We start from the raw sequence: 17860 nt of genomic DNA on the forward strand, positions 1-17860 counted from the left end.
AATAATTAAAATATGACGAGATAAAACATAAATGTCACCGAGTTTAAAGTAGAATAATTGTGTGTTTTATTAAAGTATGAAGACAGTACAGTCTACTATACATCCCTGTCCCATTCTCTGCTAAATAGTAATGCTTTTTAATTGTTTAATTGCACAGAAACGGCTAACACCTGAATGCATCATGACCACGGACACACAAAACATCTGTGCATGCAACGCGCTGTAACATGCAGCTGTCACATGATGCCAAATCACTTTGCTCTTATTTCATTTGGGGAATTAGAAGAGGAATCTCAGCGGATTTGGTTGCCGATGCCAGAGAAGAACATTACAGAGCTGTTTCAAAAATGAGATCAAATCCAATAGAATTCTGATGGTACGTATTTTAGATTCGCTTCTAAGTGTGAGCAGCTGGATATCATTTCACTGTTGGGCCAGATTTTTGGATTTTGATGCCTTTTGATAATAATGATTAGTTTCAGAGGCCTTATGGGAAGCATCAAACCACTTTTCACTTTTTCTGATAGTATAAGTGCTGTTTGCCCATGCGAAAGCCACCATAATGATATGATTTTGTGGATGGCATTGCATTACAATCTCAGACAAAAAGGTACAAACGCTGTCACTGGGGCTGTACCTTTTCAAAAGGTACACATACATAGCATTTAGTTACAAATATGCACAATTTACCTACTTAAATATACTTTTAAGATGCGTATATGCACCCTTTGGGGTAATTAAGGTACTACAAAGGTGTAGTGACATAGTGACAGCTTTTGCACCTTTTTTTGCAGTGTATGGTATAGGTGTTCTGGCCCAGGTCAAAATACACCTGGCTTTTAGAATGCTTTTGAAAACCAATTTTATAAATGTCTCACAACTTAAAAAAGAAATCAGTGCAGCTGTGTTTCTAGAGAAGCTTGTGGTCTTAAAGTCTGATATCTGTGCAAGTTATTAAACACAAATCACAAGCAGGGCTGTAAACAGACCAAATCTCTGTAATTCTCCAAGCAAGTAAACATGAACACGTAGAGACACGTTTTTTTAAGAGGCAGTGGAAGGATATGAATGGACTAGAATTCTTATGGCGATTCTTCTGATGCAGTGAAACGGACTGAATATGTAGAGCGCAGATGTGGCACTGAAGCGGAAGATGGCTTTTCCCTTGTTTAGTACTATAAAGGTCTGTGAAAAGAGAAACAAAAGAAAAGCAAAAGTCAGTCGGACAGGTGAAATGTCTTTCATTTATTATCTTTCTGCTGTTAAAGATACGTCACCATTCAAAAGTTTAGGGTCAGTACGATTTTTTTTTTAAGAAATTGATATTGATTGCTTAGCATTAAATTGATTAAAAGTAACAGTAAAGATTTGTAACGTTATAAATTTCTGTTTCAAATAAATGCTGTTCTTTTGAACTTTCAATTCATCAAAGAATCTTGAAAAAAAAAATGCATCACAGTTTTTACAAATATATGAAGCATATAATGAAGCAATAATCAGAAATGCTTTTTGAGCATCCAATCATCATATTAGAATGATTTCTGAAGGATCATGTGACGTTGAAGACTGGAGTAATGATGCTGAAAATTCAGGGTTGTGTCTTAGAAATAAATGATATTTTAAAATGTATTAAAATTAAAAACAGTTGTTTTAAATTAGAATAATATTTCAAAATATTACTGTATTTTTAATCAAATGAAAGCTGGGTATATTCTTTCAAAAACATTTTTTTTAATCTTACGAACCCCAGACTTTTGAACAGTTGGTTATGAAATTGAACAGTACGCAAAAATTAGACAAAAAAAGAAAGAATGTCGTAATGAAAAATAAATATACTAAAATGTATTTAAAATACATTTATTTCATAATAGTATACAATAAAATACCCTGCAGTTGTACTTTTAGTATACTGAACTGGTATATTTAAAGTCTGCTAAATTGGAATAACTAATTTTGCACTTAATGCACTTTAATTGTGCAGAAATCATGCTGAAGTCCAACTAAAGATACACTTAAGTATATTTGATTGTGCTAAAGTGGAACTATTGCAAGTATACTTTAGGTACACTTTAAATATTTAAAGACTGATATTATTTAAAGATCATACAGTCCTTATCAATAGTGACATTAAAACATATTTTAGGCTTAATATTAAAAATGTGCATTGTGCACAAGTAGTACTCCAAATAAAGTTTAATTGCAATTTTTATAATAGTAAAGTCTCGAGCGATATGTTAATAGACTTGAACAATACTTAGTATAAAATTAATAAATTTTAATTCTATTTTACTAGAGTATTGACAAAGGAAAAAAATGCTATGAATATTAATGTTCAGTGTGGTACAATAGTTCATCAGTCATTCATATATGATATAATATTTTTTTTTCTGTAGGACTAAAGAACCAGGTGGGTGATTCATAAAAAACAGAAAATGTTTTTCCACAGCTTTTAAGAATGCACTCCTTGCCTATACAAGACAAAATCATTACACACACTTGTATAAATATATCTGCCTATTCAAGGCCTGCAGCAATTACAAACTAAAAACATGAACTTCTCATCCATTAGACCTCATTTACAGCACTTACTCCTCCTTCAAGAAGCACTAAAACATCTGAAGGCCACTTCAGACTGACTCACCCTCTGATTTTTGAAGTAGAAAGGGTCGATGTCCTCCAGTGGGACTCCAACCAGTCCTGTGGGGATGTCGCCAAAGATACGAGGCAGGCCCTTCCCGGCCTCCAGGTCGGCGCGAGGTTTGGGCTCCTCCACGTTCCCGGGGTCCGCCTTGTTATCCTTCGTGTTCTTGGTCCGCTCTTCGCTGATCCTCTGCTCGATGGCCGCCAGAGACTCTCGAGTGTACGGTCGCAAGCCATCAGGACCCGCTGGTAAGAGCATGGTCGCCATCTTTTCATCCTGATCGTCCTGTACTAGAAGTTACTCAAAGCTAGAGTGAGTCAGACAGGGAAATAAAGTTAGAAAGTCACTCTTTAAGGCTTTAAATTATTTAAAAAGCTTGTTTACAGCTCAGTGACTGTGGGTTTGGTCCCTCTGGAGTCAGTATGTGCAGTACTCGAGGGCCTGATGGTTTTTCCTCAGAGACTTTTAAGTTCACTGGATGTACTTACCAAGGGATCAGGCCTGTAACATCTGAATTCCCAGTTCATAGCGTAAACCTCCAGACTACTACAACCGCTGCTCTCTGAGCACTTTATTAATGTGTTATTCATATACAGTGACCTCTAAAATATTTTGAACAGTTTAAAAGTCTAAGTGTCATTGCATAAGATGCAAAATGTCAAAACAAGTGTCATTTATTGTAAAGAAAAATGCAAAAATATAAAAAACGGTGTTTGTGGTTAGTGGATCATATTGATAGTTAATGTGATTTTTACACCTGTGATTCCTCTGCTAGGCCATCTGTGTAAAATTAAGGAGAAATGGAACCATAAATCCACTTAAAATCACAACAACTGATTCAGTAACTTTGAGAGTAAATGAAAAAGAAAAAAAAGATCCTGCAGCATTTGAGACATAGATACAGACACTTGATCTAGATTTTATGTAATGCAAATATTTTGTCAGTTGAATCTAAAATATAATTCTGAAGTACCACCTGTGACTTTAGGCTAATATTTTAGCTAATATAAGGCTTGTATTTTAAGATAATATGCATTTGCATGTTCATCAGTCTCTGAAGGTAACGATGACATGCAGCTAAACAAATAAAATGAATTTTAAATATTTTTAAAACAATTGAAAATATTAAATGTTAAAATATTAAGTGTTGTATTTTGATTGTTTTTATTCCACAATTATTTATTTTAAAGCTTTCATTAATTATTAACTTTTGATCAACTCATGAACCCCAGTTTAGGAAACCCTGATCTCATGCAATGTTTGTTTGTTTGTTTATTTATTTTTATATACTCCAGTGTTTAAATGTTTGAGGTCTCTTCTTTCTGCTCAACAAGGCTTCATTTATTTGATAAAAATACAGCAGAAACAGTAATATCGTGAAATATTATTACCATTTAAAAGAAGATAGATTTTTTATATATATTTTTTTCAATTGTTGTTTAAGCTGAATTTTTTGATCAGTTTAATGCTTTTTTTTATCAGTTTTAATCCTTGCTGAATAAAAGTGATATATATATATATACATTTTTTTTTTTTACTTCTGAAATTATTATTATTAAAGTCAGAATAAATAACTGGCAGTATAACAAATACTAAATGCTGCATTAATACTTACAATAGTGAGAACTTAAAAATGAAAATGTGCTTAATTGTCATGTAAATAATGACAGAAAATGCAAATATTTTTTAATGCAGAAAGTAATATGACCTTGACATGTATTTGTGATCCTGCACAAAACCAGTCATAAATAGCATGGGTATATTTGTTGCAATAGCCAAAAATACATTGTATGGGTCAAAATTATCGATTTTTCTTTTATGCCAAAGATCATTAGAACATTAAGTAAAGATCATATTCCATGAAGATATTTTTTAAATTTCCTACCGTAAATGTATCAAAAGTTAATTTTCGATTTGTAATATGCATTGCTAAGAACTTCATTTGGACCACTTTAAAGGCGGTTTTCTCAATAATTTGATTTTTTGCACCCTCAGATTCCAGATTTTCAAATAGTTGTATTTTGGCCAGATTTTGTATTTTGTCCTATTCTAAAAAACCACACATCAATTAAAATGCTTATCAGCTTTTCAGATAATGTATTGATGTATATAATGTATATAATGTATCACAATTAAAGATTCTCAAATCTTAAGCAATTATCAAACCCATCAATATTCATTACATAATGTTCAGGAAAACTAAAGATTCGTGACTTTCCTTATAACCAGAACAGGATTCGTTCAGTACAGTTACATGTTGTATAAGAAATCATCGACTAAGTCCAGCGTGAATACAAGCTTATCCAGCCTTGACCTTCTCAATTTCCTGCTTCATCTCTCATCCTGAATGGAACATTAGACTAAATTAGCGTCAGGCAGGACATATATTAGTAAAACTGATGACTAACAGGTCCGACCTGCTCTCATTAACAGCCTGTGCTTTTATTGCAGTTGAACTCGGCAGCTGGAGTGACGTGTCTCTGAAGATTAGTGCCTGGAGAAGGAAGTTCCTGTTCCTCTCTCGGCAGACATGTTTTCAGTTCTTCACCAGAAAGTGTTATCTAACCCACAGCCTTAAAGTGGCTTACAACAGCTTGATCTGACCCACAGTTCTCAGCTGTAGAGAATTACTCAGCTGGCAGTTTAGACGCATATTAATGTGGGACGTCACTTCCGATGTGCGTTTACATTGATGGTCAACTGGTCAAGCGCTGATCGACCAGTATAGGAAAACACATCTCATCAAGCTAGTTCATGAGCCTGTTCGTTGTTTTAACACCACCAACATGCTGGTTTTAAAACAAAGGAATAGTTCAGCAAAAAATGAAAAACTGTTCCTCAGGCCATCCAAGATGTAGAAGAGTTTGTTTCTTCATCAACAGATTTGGAGAAATGTAGCATTACATCACTTGTTCACCAATAGGTCCTCTGCAGTGAATGGGTGCCGTCAAAATGAGAGTCCAAACATCTGCTAAAAACATGACAATAATCCACAAATAATCCACTCCACTCTAGTTTATCAATTAACCTCTTTTGAAGCAAAAAGCTGAATATTTGTGAGAAACAAATCCGTCATTAGGGTATTTTAACTTTAAACTATCACTTTTGGCTAAAATATGAGTCCATAATCTATAATAACGCTTCCTCCAGTGAAAAAGTCCATCTCCTGTTGTCCTCTCACATCAAAAGCCATCAACATACTTGTTTACAACTGTTTTGGACTGTTTTCACTTATAAACAGTGCGTAATCTGTGCATATTTCTCTCCTAATTCAGACAAAGTGACTTTTTTTACTTAAGAAAGTAATATTATGGATTATACACTAATATTTTGGCCAGAAGCAATGGTTTGAAGTTTAAATAGTCTAAATGGATTTGTTTCTTTCAAACATGCAGCTTTTTGCTTCACAAGACGTTAATCGATGGGCTGAAATGTTGTGGATTACTTGTTGATTATTGTGATGTTTTTATCAGCTGTTTGGACTCTCATTCTGACGGCACCCATTCACTGCAGAGGATCCATTAGTGAGCAAGTGATGTAATAATGTCTCCAATTCTGTCTCACCTACATCTTGGATACTCTTAAAAATAAAGCTTTTTAGAAAGAAACTTAAACATCCATGGAATCTTTCTGTTCCATTAAAAGTTCTTTATAGTGGAAAAAAGTTTTTTTTTTTTTTTTCCCTTTAGATTTTTAAAACGCTCTTCAAACAGAAAAATGGTTCTTTTTAGTAACTGATTGCTGAAAGGTTCCAAAAATTGAAACCAACAATTGTTCTTCTATTGCAATGTTGTGAAAACCCCATTTTGGAACCTTTAATTTTATTGTACAAACTTTTTTTATGTTAGAGGATCATAAGGCTGTCATATTACTTGCCTCTGTTCTCATTTAAAATAACAGGTCTGTGCTTGTACAGTATTTCTAAAGCTTTACAGCCACAACAAAGTCCATTCAGAACATAAAAAGAGTCATTTAAATTACAAATGCGGCATATAATTTCCTGACCTTTGATCAAGCTGATTAGTGTTCAAATTAATGTTTGTAAATACCTGTATTCATAATTTCGACCCGTCCTTCAGCTAATAATGCAAAGTCAGTGTGATGTGAGTGTGCCATTGAGCCGTTTGTCTGCTGATGTCAATCGAAATGACTGTCACATTCTCTCAAACATAATGTAATCAAAGTAAGTCAGGATTTTACTAATCGTCTTAACAAGCAGTACTTTCACACACACACACACACACACACACTCACACAGTTTTTCTCTCTTTCATGCTTTCATGCTGTTTCTCTAGGGTTCTTCATCTGTTTGCATCGCTACTCTTGATTGTATTAACTTTTTCAGCAGGTTATTTTTTTTTTATAAACTTCAGGATTTAGAGACTCTGATCATCCAGCACAGCTGATTTACTGTAGGCGGTCATCACTAAAATTCAATTTAGTAGACCCAATACTCCTTTTAAGATAAAGAGTTTATATCAGGGTTCATGTCATATCACTATTTTTGTTGGTTGAGAAGAAAATAATTGACCATATGGTCGTTATCTATACTTCATCTAGCTTGTGTGTTACTGATTATTTGTACAAAGTGTAATGTTTCATCCAACAGACAAAAGACACCTGACAGTTTTTAATCAAGTTCATGCAGGAATTGCATGGATTCATTCAGACTATGTGAAACCAATGCAAGCATGTTGAAGAACAAATATTTCCCTACAGCAAACAGAGATTGTATTACCTATTTAGTCACTTTTACTGAGACATTTCTAAGAATTAAGGCGGGCCTTTGTGATTATTACAAACACATCCACCTATTTTCTATGCTCTTTATGTAATTTTAAAGGTATTCATAGTGCTGTATGATACATAATATTATGCATTATAATTTATCTCATCATTGATTCTATTATTTTTCTGTTTATTCGAGTGAAGCTGCTTTGAACCAGCCTGTATTGTATAAAGCAGTATATAAAAAGATGACTTGACTTTATATAAATAACTGAAATTAGTGATCAGTCAAGATTTGGCCAATTTGAGATTATCGGCATCAGCTGGTGTATTCATCTTGTATTCAAAAGTGAGTACATTTTTATGCAGAATCATTTTTATTACACTCAAGCAACTTTATGTACATTTCAGTTCCTTATTAAATGATATAATGCAAATATTGGCATTTTGTTGGCCAGATTGCACTCTAGATATCGTTGTTGGAATCAACCTCTCTGTAAAACTGATCAAAACTCAATATAATGCTTAGCAATTCATGCTTACACTGTTAAAGAGCATAAGGCATTATAACAGGCTCAAACCTATGAGTTGTTGTGATTTAAAGTGTTACAGTATGCTGTTTAAATATAATGCATCATAAGAAAAAGATGCATTATAAGCTATTAGGAAAAACTTTATAATTTTTTTCTGCTAATACCGGTATATTTAAAAAAAAAAAAAAAGCACACAAAGTGTTCAAACATAAGCTAGCACATGCAAACACACCTACTGAGAGCTAAATAACATCCTTTCTTCCAAAATTCATTTAAATCACAACACACGTTTGAACTTTCTCTGATTTCCTCACAGTTCCGACTGGCCTGATAAAACCAACAGATCCATTAAGGATCATTAAATGGGAGGTGTCATGCAGAGTGCTGTCCCATAATGCATTATATCCATGTCCTCCCTGCAGGCCATCTGAATTGGCTGCTGAACTCCACCAATGAGAGACAAGTGAGGACAGAGAACTAGTTGAGCTCAAACATAGAAATACATCTTCCTTGACTTTAGTGCATATAGCAGATGCTTTTGATCAAAGTACAGGGATTAAACCCACAACCTTAGCATCACAAGGTTTCCAAAAGAGGGTTTTTGCAGTAATGCTGTAGAAGAACCATTTTTTCCCCAATGAACCTTGGAACAGTTCTTAAAATAACAATTGTTTTGTGAGGAACATTTTAAATAATCAGGGAGCGTCCTTCCAAATTTATGAACAAAGGTTCTTTTAGTAACAAATAAAATGTTCATTCTAAGTTATCTCGTCTTTAACAAAGTTCTCATAAAATTAGTATAAAAATGTGATTTATACACTGTTCATGGAACTTTTTTCCTGAAATTCTTTAGTTGGATGTTAATCTATCGTTTTTAAATGTTACTAGAGAACACTCAAAAGTAACATTCACATAATGTCTGCAAACTGGTAATATGGAATGTTCCCATGTTCATATAACTAAGAAAGAAACATTTTTTTTAAAGATGTTTTGAACATATAGATTGTTTCATAACTTAATGTAACATTTTGGTTAGTTGGGAAGAAACTTTTGTGTAATGGAAAGGTTCCATGGATGTTAAAATGTGAAAAACTCACCTTTATCAATTGCAATAGTTTTCAGGATGAATTCAGTCTTAAAAGGTTTAAACTTCCTGAGACTATAAGTGAATTTGATCATGTCTCTGAGTTTGACTAGAGCAGACATGAATAAACTGTGATAATCATATTTTCCATCAGAGCATCTTGAGCTCCAGTGGAAGAACATCAGACTCTCTTTACAAATACCCATTTACGTTTTTCGTTTTTTTCAATATACATGCTTTCCTTTGTTTTAAATTATTCTAAATCCTCAAATCCCTCAACTTATTTTGAAGTTGAATTGAAAAGGAAATCCATTATTTTCAATGTGGACTTTTGGTCCTTATGAGAACTATTGAGAATTCAGGCGATTTTCTCTGTTAACAGATGAGAATCTAAAAACTGATCTAGAGAACCTTTTAGATCAACTTTTAATGTCCAAAAAACCATATATCCGCAATACATCAAAGAAAATAATAAGGCTTGTTGCTGAACCTTTAAGAAGCTTCACTTTAAAGAAAGTTCTTCTATTTGGCCTCTGTTATTTATATTTCACCATGCATTCCCTAACATTAAATTATTGCATATGCTGATTTACACCAGCAATGAATGGAAAAACTATAACGATTTAAAACTCTGCAAATTGATACTCTACAGACATTGCATCAACTTTCACCTCTTTTAAAGGTAAATAAAGTGTTTTTCTTACATGTAAACTCCGTTAATCGCAGCAGTGCGTCCACGCGTTTTCCATTTGTTGCGCTGATGTAAATCCAAAATCCCAATCTGATCCATGATGAGTAGGAATAACCCCAATCCCAGAAAGAAAAAAAATATTCCGTATAGATTTTTCAGACTGTCTCTAATGCAGTAAGCAAATAGTTTTTCACTGAAATCTGGATTCCCCACAAATGCATTACTCTCAAATCCCACGCAACGCTCATTTTACGCGCTCCGAATTTAAAGTTTAACTATATTTTCCAAGCATTCATATAAAAAGAACTCCGGATCCAAACGTTGTCCGTGCTTCCAGAAGATCAGAGTGCATTTTAGCCCATTTACAAATTTCTCCAGCTTGTTTGGCGCGCTGCATCGGTTTGCGCGTCTCTCCGCGCGCAGGAACTGTTGCCAAACACCCTGCGCACGTCCTTGAGCTGCGCTGCCGGATTACGCACATCATAACCAAACATTTGCGCACACCAAATGAGTTACAAAGCAAGAAAACATGACTATTACAAGTATTGATTGTATTATATGTTAATAGACCGGTTTCTAATTCTGATGGAACTTCTGACTGGTTAGACATACAGTATCGTTTTAACGTCAGGATTTGTGTTTCCAGTCTGTTTTATAACCATCAAAAGTAGTAAATCTATGTTTATTTACATTTCCTTAAGGTTGCTTTCAATTATTTAGTCAATTTCAGTACATGACATGAATATCACACCTTATATTTTAATATGAAGCAACATGAAAAACTCTTTCCCGTTTAAGAATTAGTTTCCTATCCAGTTTCTCCCTCTAGTGGTCTCGATTAAATCTTTTTCAAATTGGAGTTTTATATTTTTTTTATATATAAACCACCTTACTGTCATTAGCACCTTCTGGTTTAACAGCTCTCTGCATACTACTCATATTCATATTACTGTGTTATTCTAAATATATGAGCTAGTCTGAAATTCTCCGTCTTGCCTCCTCCAGTCGCCTGTAATACCGGCGCTCCGCTAGTGGTGGCAGCACTGCGGCGTATGAGTCACCGATTTACACACACACAGTGTGTACCGTCGAGGAAGAAGAAGCGTCCAGCGCGTTTACTGTACAAACACGGTTGAGCAGTAAATTGTTGTTTTTAGTTTAACTTTTAATCACCTAAGGTGAACCATGTCGGAAAGAAAAGTTTTGAATGTAAGTTCTTTCGTTTTTAATTTTGTATTAATGTTGTATTTGGAGTTAAAGTGGATTTGAGTAGCTATCTACTCAATATCAGCATGCTAATGATTTAGCAACACAGTGTGTATTTTTATTAAATACACGTCAGGATCATTCTTTTTCCATATTTACAAATGTTTTCGATGATCTGCAAGTATATAAATGTTGAAGTAATCTTGAACAAACCTGTTAAGATGAACCTTGCAATAAATTTCTGTTTACAAAGTTCACTACTGTGGTAAACTGTCACTTTACAGGATGTCTTCTTGTTTTTCCTCAGAAATACTATCCTCCGGATTTTGATCCATCTAAAATCCCTAAACTCAAACTGCCCAAAGACCGTCAGTATGTCGTTCGATTGATGGCACCATTTAATATGAGGTATGTTTTAATTTAATGTATATATTATACATATTATTGCAGGTTTTTTAAAAAAAACATGCTTTTAGAAACTAATTTTAGCTATTTTATGCAGCTTCTCAACAAAGTATAAATAATAAATATATATAATATATATATATTCTCAATGTAAGCATGCTAATATATATATATATATATATATATGTAATTTTTGTTTTATTTTTATTTCCATTTATTAGAATGTGTCCTGTTTAGTTTTTTTTTTTTTTTTTGTGTAAAAGTAATGCCGATCTTACATTTACATTACCATGATTTACAGAAAATACATTTTTAATCATTTAAAATACAGTAACTTTTATGATCACTTATTATTTTATGCATTTTAATAAGTGTAGGTCCCGAATGCATAGATTGTTTCATACATAAACATATGTTTTATACTGAATGATGATTTTTTTTTTTTACCCAAAATTTAGCATTTCATTTTCACAAAAGTTACTGGAACATTAAAGTAGACATTTTACTTGCATTTAATATCCTTTCTGTGTTTATAAAACCATTTCTGTCAATTTAATTTGACTAGGATGTCTTGTCTTTGACCCATATACAGTGCCCTCCACTAATATGGGCACCCTTGGTAAATATGAGCAAAGATGGCTATGAAAATAAATCTGCTTTGTTTATCTTTATGATCTTACATTCCAAAAATTCACAAAATGCTAACCTTTCATTGAAGTAAAACAATTAAAAGTGGGGGGAAACTTACGTTATGAAATAAATGTTTTTCTCATATGCATGTTGGGCACAATTATTGGCACCCTTAAAAATTATAATGAGTAAAATATCTCTGAAGTATATTCCCATTCATATTTGCATTTATTTAGCACACTAGAATGACTAGGAGTATGATACTGTCCAGCAATAACTTCCTGTTTCACAGGATTATAAATATGAGGAGCACAAAGGCCAAATTTCCTTAATCATCCATCACAAGGAATAAAACCAAATAATATAGTTCTGATGTGCAGAACAAGATTGTTGAGCTTCACAAAATAGAAAGTGGCTGTAAGAAAAGAGCTAAAGCACTGAAAATCCCAATTTCCATCATTAGGACAATAATTAAGAATTCCAATCAACTAAAGATGTTACAAATCTGCCTGGAAAAGGACGTGTGTCTATATCGTCCTAATGCATGGTGAGGAGGAGAGTTTAAGTGTCCAAAGACTCTCCAAGGATCACAGTAGGAGAACAGTTGAATCTTGGGGCCAAAAGACTAAAAAAAATTCAAACAGCCCCTACGTCACCACATGTTGTTCAGGAGGGTTTTAAGAAAAATCCTCCTTGCTCATCCAGAAACAAACTCCAGCATATTCAGTTGTCAGACACAACTTGAATTTCAAATGGGAATGGCTTCTGTGGTCAGATGAAACTAAAAAAAAAAAAGAGCTTTCTGGCAGCAAACACTCAAGATAGTTTTGGTACAAGAAGTACCCCATGCCCACGGTTAAATATACTGCTGGATCTTTAATGTTATGGGCTTATTTTCCTGCCAGAGGTCCTGGACATCTTGTTCAGACACATGGCATCATGGATTCTAGCAAATACCAACAGATAAAAAATGTAAACCTGACTGCATCTGTTAGAAGTTCTATAATGAGCTGTGGTTGGATCTTCCATCAGGACAGTGATCCAAATTAAACATCAAAATCAACACAAAAATGTGTCACTGAGCATAAAATGAAGCTTCTGCCATGGCCGTCCCAGTTGCCTGACCTGAACCCTATAGAAAACGCGTGAGGTGAACTGAAGAGAAGAAACTAAAGGCTCTGAAGAGTTTCTGTATGAAGGAATAGTCTCTGATCTTTTGTCAGGTGTTCTCCAAACTCTTCAGGCATTAAGGGAGAAAACTCAGAGCTGTCATCCTGAATAAAGGACGTTGCGATAATTGGGTGCCAATAATTGTGGTCAACATGAACTAAAGAAAAACATTTATTTCATAAAGAGATTTTCCCCCTGCTTTCCATGGTTTTACTTAAATGATAGGTTAGAATATTGTGAATGTTTTGAATGAAAGATTAAAAGGATAAACAACGCAGATTTATTCTTACAGCCACCTTTGCTCATATTTACCAAGGGTGCCAATATTAGTGGAGGGCACTGTATGTCCCTGTAAAAACAAGATTATCAAAAATCAAAATTTCCAATTAAATACAACTGATTAATTATATTCAATGTGAAACTATTTTAGCGGTGATAAATCTCTTAACTTCACTAGGTAGTGAGGAACACATCTGTAGTTTGATTTATAAGAGATTATATTATCTTTGAGATAATAATACTTGTTGTTCCACAGGTGTAAAACGTGTGGAGAATACATTTACAAAGGGAAGAAGTTCAATGCCCGTAAGGAGACTGTTCAGAACGAACTGTACCTGGGGCTTTCCATTTTCAGATTCTACATTAAATGCACCAGATGCCTGGCTGAGATCACATTCAAGGTACTAAATTAAACATAATACCATTTAAAACCAGCAGATGAACACTTAAGGTGTTTTATGGTTGTCCTTAGGTGTTTGTTTGGTTGCACTTCATCTGATAGCTGTGTTTCACAGACAGATCCAGAGAACACAGATTACGCCATGGAACATGGAGCAACACGCAATTTTCAGGCAGAGAAACTGATCGAAGAGGAGGAGAAAAAGATCCAACAGGAGCGAGAGGAAGAGGAACTCAACAACCCCATGAAGGTCTGAGAGAAATGTTAAAGATTGCATGTGTATTTTATGATATTAGAGGTTTTGTTTTTATTGCTTTATTCTGTGCTATTTATTTAATTTGGGATGTATTTTCTTTCCAGATTTTTTTTTATTTATATATTTATTTATTTACTTTTTTAAATAAATGTTTTCCACATTTAACATACATAAAAGCCTTTACAGCATCTTTGTAGGGAAACAAACAAAAGCCTGTACAAACTTAAAACATAACCTCCCTGAATGTCATCACAGGTCCTGGAGAACCGCACACGGGACTCAAAGATGGAGATGGAGGTGCTGGAGAACCTGCAGGAGCTGAAGGAGCTGAACCAGAGGCAGGCACAGGTGGACTTTGAGGGCATGCTGGACCAGTACAAAGAGATGGAGCGGAGACAGAGAGAGAGAGAGAAGGAGGAAGATGAACGAGAGACCAAGTATGAAACATGAAACTTTTGGACTTTATACTTAATAGACGATATGTTGAAATATTTGAACTCTAAAAAATGCATTTGTCACACTACAGGTTCATTTAAGTGCACAAAAATGCAAAAAAGTGATTTTTATGACCAGGGGTACAGTACAACTTACGATTCGTAATGACTTGTAGTAAGAAGCACTTATTAACAAAAGATGTTTGAAAATGAATATATTTTAGTATTGTAATTGTACAGTTATGTGAAATAAAGTAATAATAATTATTATTATTATTAGTGGTGGTAGTAGTAGTACTAGTATTATTAGTATTAAATACTGGATACTAAAAATAGTTATTTTTATAATATTAATATTTTTGGTTTGTTATAGCCATATTTATATATAATCTTTTTTTTTTTTTTTTTTTTTTTTTTTTTGTCAAATTGTGCAGCCCTACAAAGAAGCAGACCACACTTGGATTTTTTTTAAATCAGATTTTAAGTTGATTTAAAAATCATGCAGCCCTAGATTACTGCATTTAAAATACTGTATATGTACAAAATGTACAACATGACTCATGATTGTGTCAGTATTGTTTATCGTTTACATTTATGTGACAATCATTGCACTTTTATGAGATCTTGTGCATGTAAGCAGTTTTTCCAAAGCATGTAATCTCAAGATTAAGAAGCATGAATTATATAATATCCTGTGGTTTAGACTTCTCTTTTCTTTTGGTCCTCATATAGAGAGATGTTGGAGAGAGCTCTGGTCAAACGACTGAGGGACTCAGACTCTGAAGAGGAGGCAGAAAATGCAAAAGACAGAGGCAGGAAACCCACAGCTGATAAACCCACAGATATCCTCACCACAGACGGGAGCTCGGGATCACAGGTGGAGAGAAATACAGCAGCCTCCACCTCATTAGATTCAAATCTTGTTTGTTTTGTTGTTCTCTTTATTTTTTACATTTTATTTTGGTCATATTTATACATTGTTTTGGAAATAGTCAAATTATTTTAGATTATTTTTATTACATGACTCTGGATACTCCACTGTGATTGGTCAGTTGCGACATGCTGCTGTTAAATATTATTGTTAATGTTGCTCTCAGGCAAATAACATCCTGCTCAGCTATTTTTCTCCACCCTTGCTCTTTTCACATAATTCAGCTCAAATCAATATTTCAAAACTATTTGTTTATTTACTGCAATAAGTATTAAGTAGGATAAAGCACACTCAGACAGGCATTACTGCATTAACACAAGGATTGTTGACTGTACATTGTACTTTATGAGTTGCATATAAATGCATCACACAAAACTTAATTTTTCTTTTGCTTACATGTGTTTCTGTTGTCTGTTTTAACACCCCATCTGTTTCTCTCAGTAATGTTTGTGCTGATTTCCTCCTGGTCTCCACAGGGCTCATCGTCTGTGAGCGTCAAGAAACAGAAGGTGGAGAGCTGGGAGAGGAGTGTCGGAGGTCTGGGTGGGAAGGGAGCTCTGGGGTCTCTGGTGGTGAGGAAGAAACCAGCTCATTCTGGCTGTAAACCTGTTTCCACTGCACCACGACAGGCTGCTGACACACAAACAGGTTCATGATCTATTAAAACTACTGAATCAGAAACTCGCGGACAGCCAGGCTGAAATGAGTGTGTGGGGGGTGCATTACAAATATTAAAGAAATAATTCATTCATTTAATCATTTATACAATCTCAATAGCACATTTTGGTGTTAGAAAGACTTTATGCTTCAACTATATGGTGGAATATTGAGGTTTTAAAAATGCATTGGTCACACTGCAGGTTCATTTTAAATGCACAAAAAGCAAAAAAGTGACTTTAAATAGGTGAAAAACCTAAATGATAAGGATTATAGTAGAAATGCACGAATAATTTAAATAATACAGAAATTACGATATTGCTTAGTGTGATAAAATGCAAAGGCTGCAATTTAATAAAATATTTTAATAAATTAAGACACTCATAAATATTAGCATTGTAATTTTACAGTTAACAAATTTACTTTCTGTTATTATATATTTTTTTCCTACATACTGGATTACAGTAGTAATGTTTCTAGTTTTTTTTAATAATAATAATATTATTTATTATCATTATTTTTATCCTTGTTAATTTCAATAGTTATTATTATTATTATTATTGTTATTATTTTATAACCATATTAATATAAAATTAATTATTTAATGATTTAAACAATCACAATAGCACATTTTGGTGTCAGAAAGAGTTTTTTTGAAAAAAGCCTCTTATGCTCAACATAGCTGCATTATTTGGTCAAAAATAAATCAATAATATTGTAAAATAATATTGCAGTTTAAAATGGCTGCTTTCTGTTTTGAATATATTGTAAAGTGAAAAATATATATATATATATATATAAAAAAGAGATTAAACCCACTACAGTTTCCACCACAAACCCTGATGTTGTATTTGTATACCAGACAGAGTTTAGGGTTTTGCCATCTCTGTTAACCTGCATTTCCTCTGTCTTTCCACATCATTCAGGCACAGGTGCTGCCAAACCCGAGTCCTCCACAGCATCCAACGGACAACCAGCCGCATCTCAGAACGGTTCTTCTCTCAGCCTCTTGGGGGCGTATACAGACAGCGACGACAGCAACTCCGACTAGAATGGAGAAAATGCTGTGCCGTTTTGGCCAATGAAATTAAATGTATATTTTCAGACCAGCAAAAATGACCACCTCACTTTTCACAGCCCACTTTAAGTTGCCTTAACCCGGACTCTTATTTTTCAGTAATGAACTTTTTAGCTGAAGGAGCATTGTTTATGAGAAGCTGTTTCCATTGCCTGGATTTCATTCGGGCTGCAACATCATCCCGCTGTCTCTAATGTACTCTATAATGTGCATCTAATGTATTATGCACTCTATAATGTAGTATTTGTTTCTCCTTGTTTGTTCAATCAATACGAGGAAATGCATTTGAGGGTTTAAGTGGAGATAAGTAAATCAGAATCTTATTTCTACTGATCATTTCTAATCACACATCATCTTATTTCATCTTCCCAGACATTAAACAAATAAAATGTTCCTTGTGTTTTGTTTCCAAGCGCAGACTAGTTTTTCAGTTATGTTGGTTTTGACAAATGTATTTCAGATATATTATTTATCAAATATTTTCCGTTGTGACCTTCACAAAAGGTGATTTTAAACATCTGGATTAAGGCTACAAAGTAAGCAACATTAAATTATAGGAGCATGTTATAATCACAAATGCATGAGAAACGTCAGAATTATGACAGTCGCAATTACCTTCATTATTTTTTTATTCCATGGCAGAAACAGCCTTATGCAGATAGACCTAAATGCCACATCAGATGTGTTTCTTTGCCACCTTTGCAGTGTAAATTTGGCAGAAGTTACTCAATTTGACG

At 33.9% G+C, this 17860-nt stretch overlaps 2 protein-coding genes across 3 annotated transcripts in view; one reads left to right on the forward strand and one right to left on the reverse strand.

Annotated features, from left to right (window-relative positions):
* The window catches only part of scn12aa (sodium channel, voltage gated, type XII, alpha a), a 50128-nt gene extending 40051 nt beyond the window's left edge, over window positions 1-10077 (reverse strand). For both annotated transcript variants that reach the window (XM_051139043.1, XM_051139035.1), the window contains exons 1-3: window positions 9691-10077; window positions 2642-2948; window positions 1067-1185 (exon numbers count right to left, since the gene is read on the reverse strand). In XM_051139043.1, coding sequence (XP_050995000.1) covers window positions 1067-1185; window positions 2642-2908 — 386 coding nt within the window. In that variant the 5' untranslated portion in view covers window positions 2909-2948; window positions 9691-10077. The remainder of the gene's footprint in view (window positions 1-1066; window positions 1186-2641; window positions 2949-9690) is intronic.
* A 664-nt stretch (window positions 10078-10741) lies between these two features.
* On the forward strand, window positions 10742-17535 carry yju2 (YJU2 splicing factor homolog). Its single transcript, XM_051136557.1, has 8 exons — window positions 10742-10886; window positions 11191-11291; window positions 13624-13768; window positions 13883-14017; window positions 14279-14460; window positions 15190-15334; window positions 15865-16036; window positions 16972-17535. The coding sequence occupies exons 1-8, from the start codon at window positions 10863-10865 to the stop codon at window positions 17094-17096; spliced, it is 1029 nt and encodes a 342-aa protein (XP_050992514.1). The 5' UTR covers window positions 10742-10862; the 3' UTR covers window positions 17097-17535.
* The last annotated feature ends 325 nt before the right edge of the window (window positions 17536-17860 follow it).

Source organism: Labeo rohita, chromosome 2 (assembly GCF_022985175.1).
Source record: "Labeo rohita strain BAU-BD-2019 chromosome 2, IGBB_LRoh.1.0, whole genome shotgun sequence".
NCBI classification, from domain to species: Eukaryota; Metazoa; Chordata; class Actinopteri; order Cypriniformes; family Cyprinidae; genus Labeo; species Labeo rohita.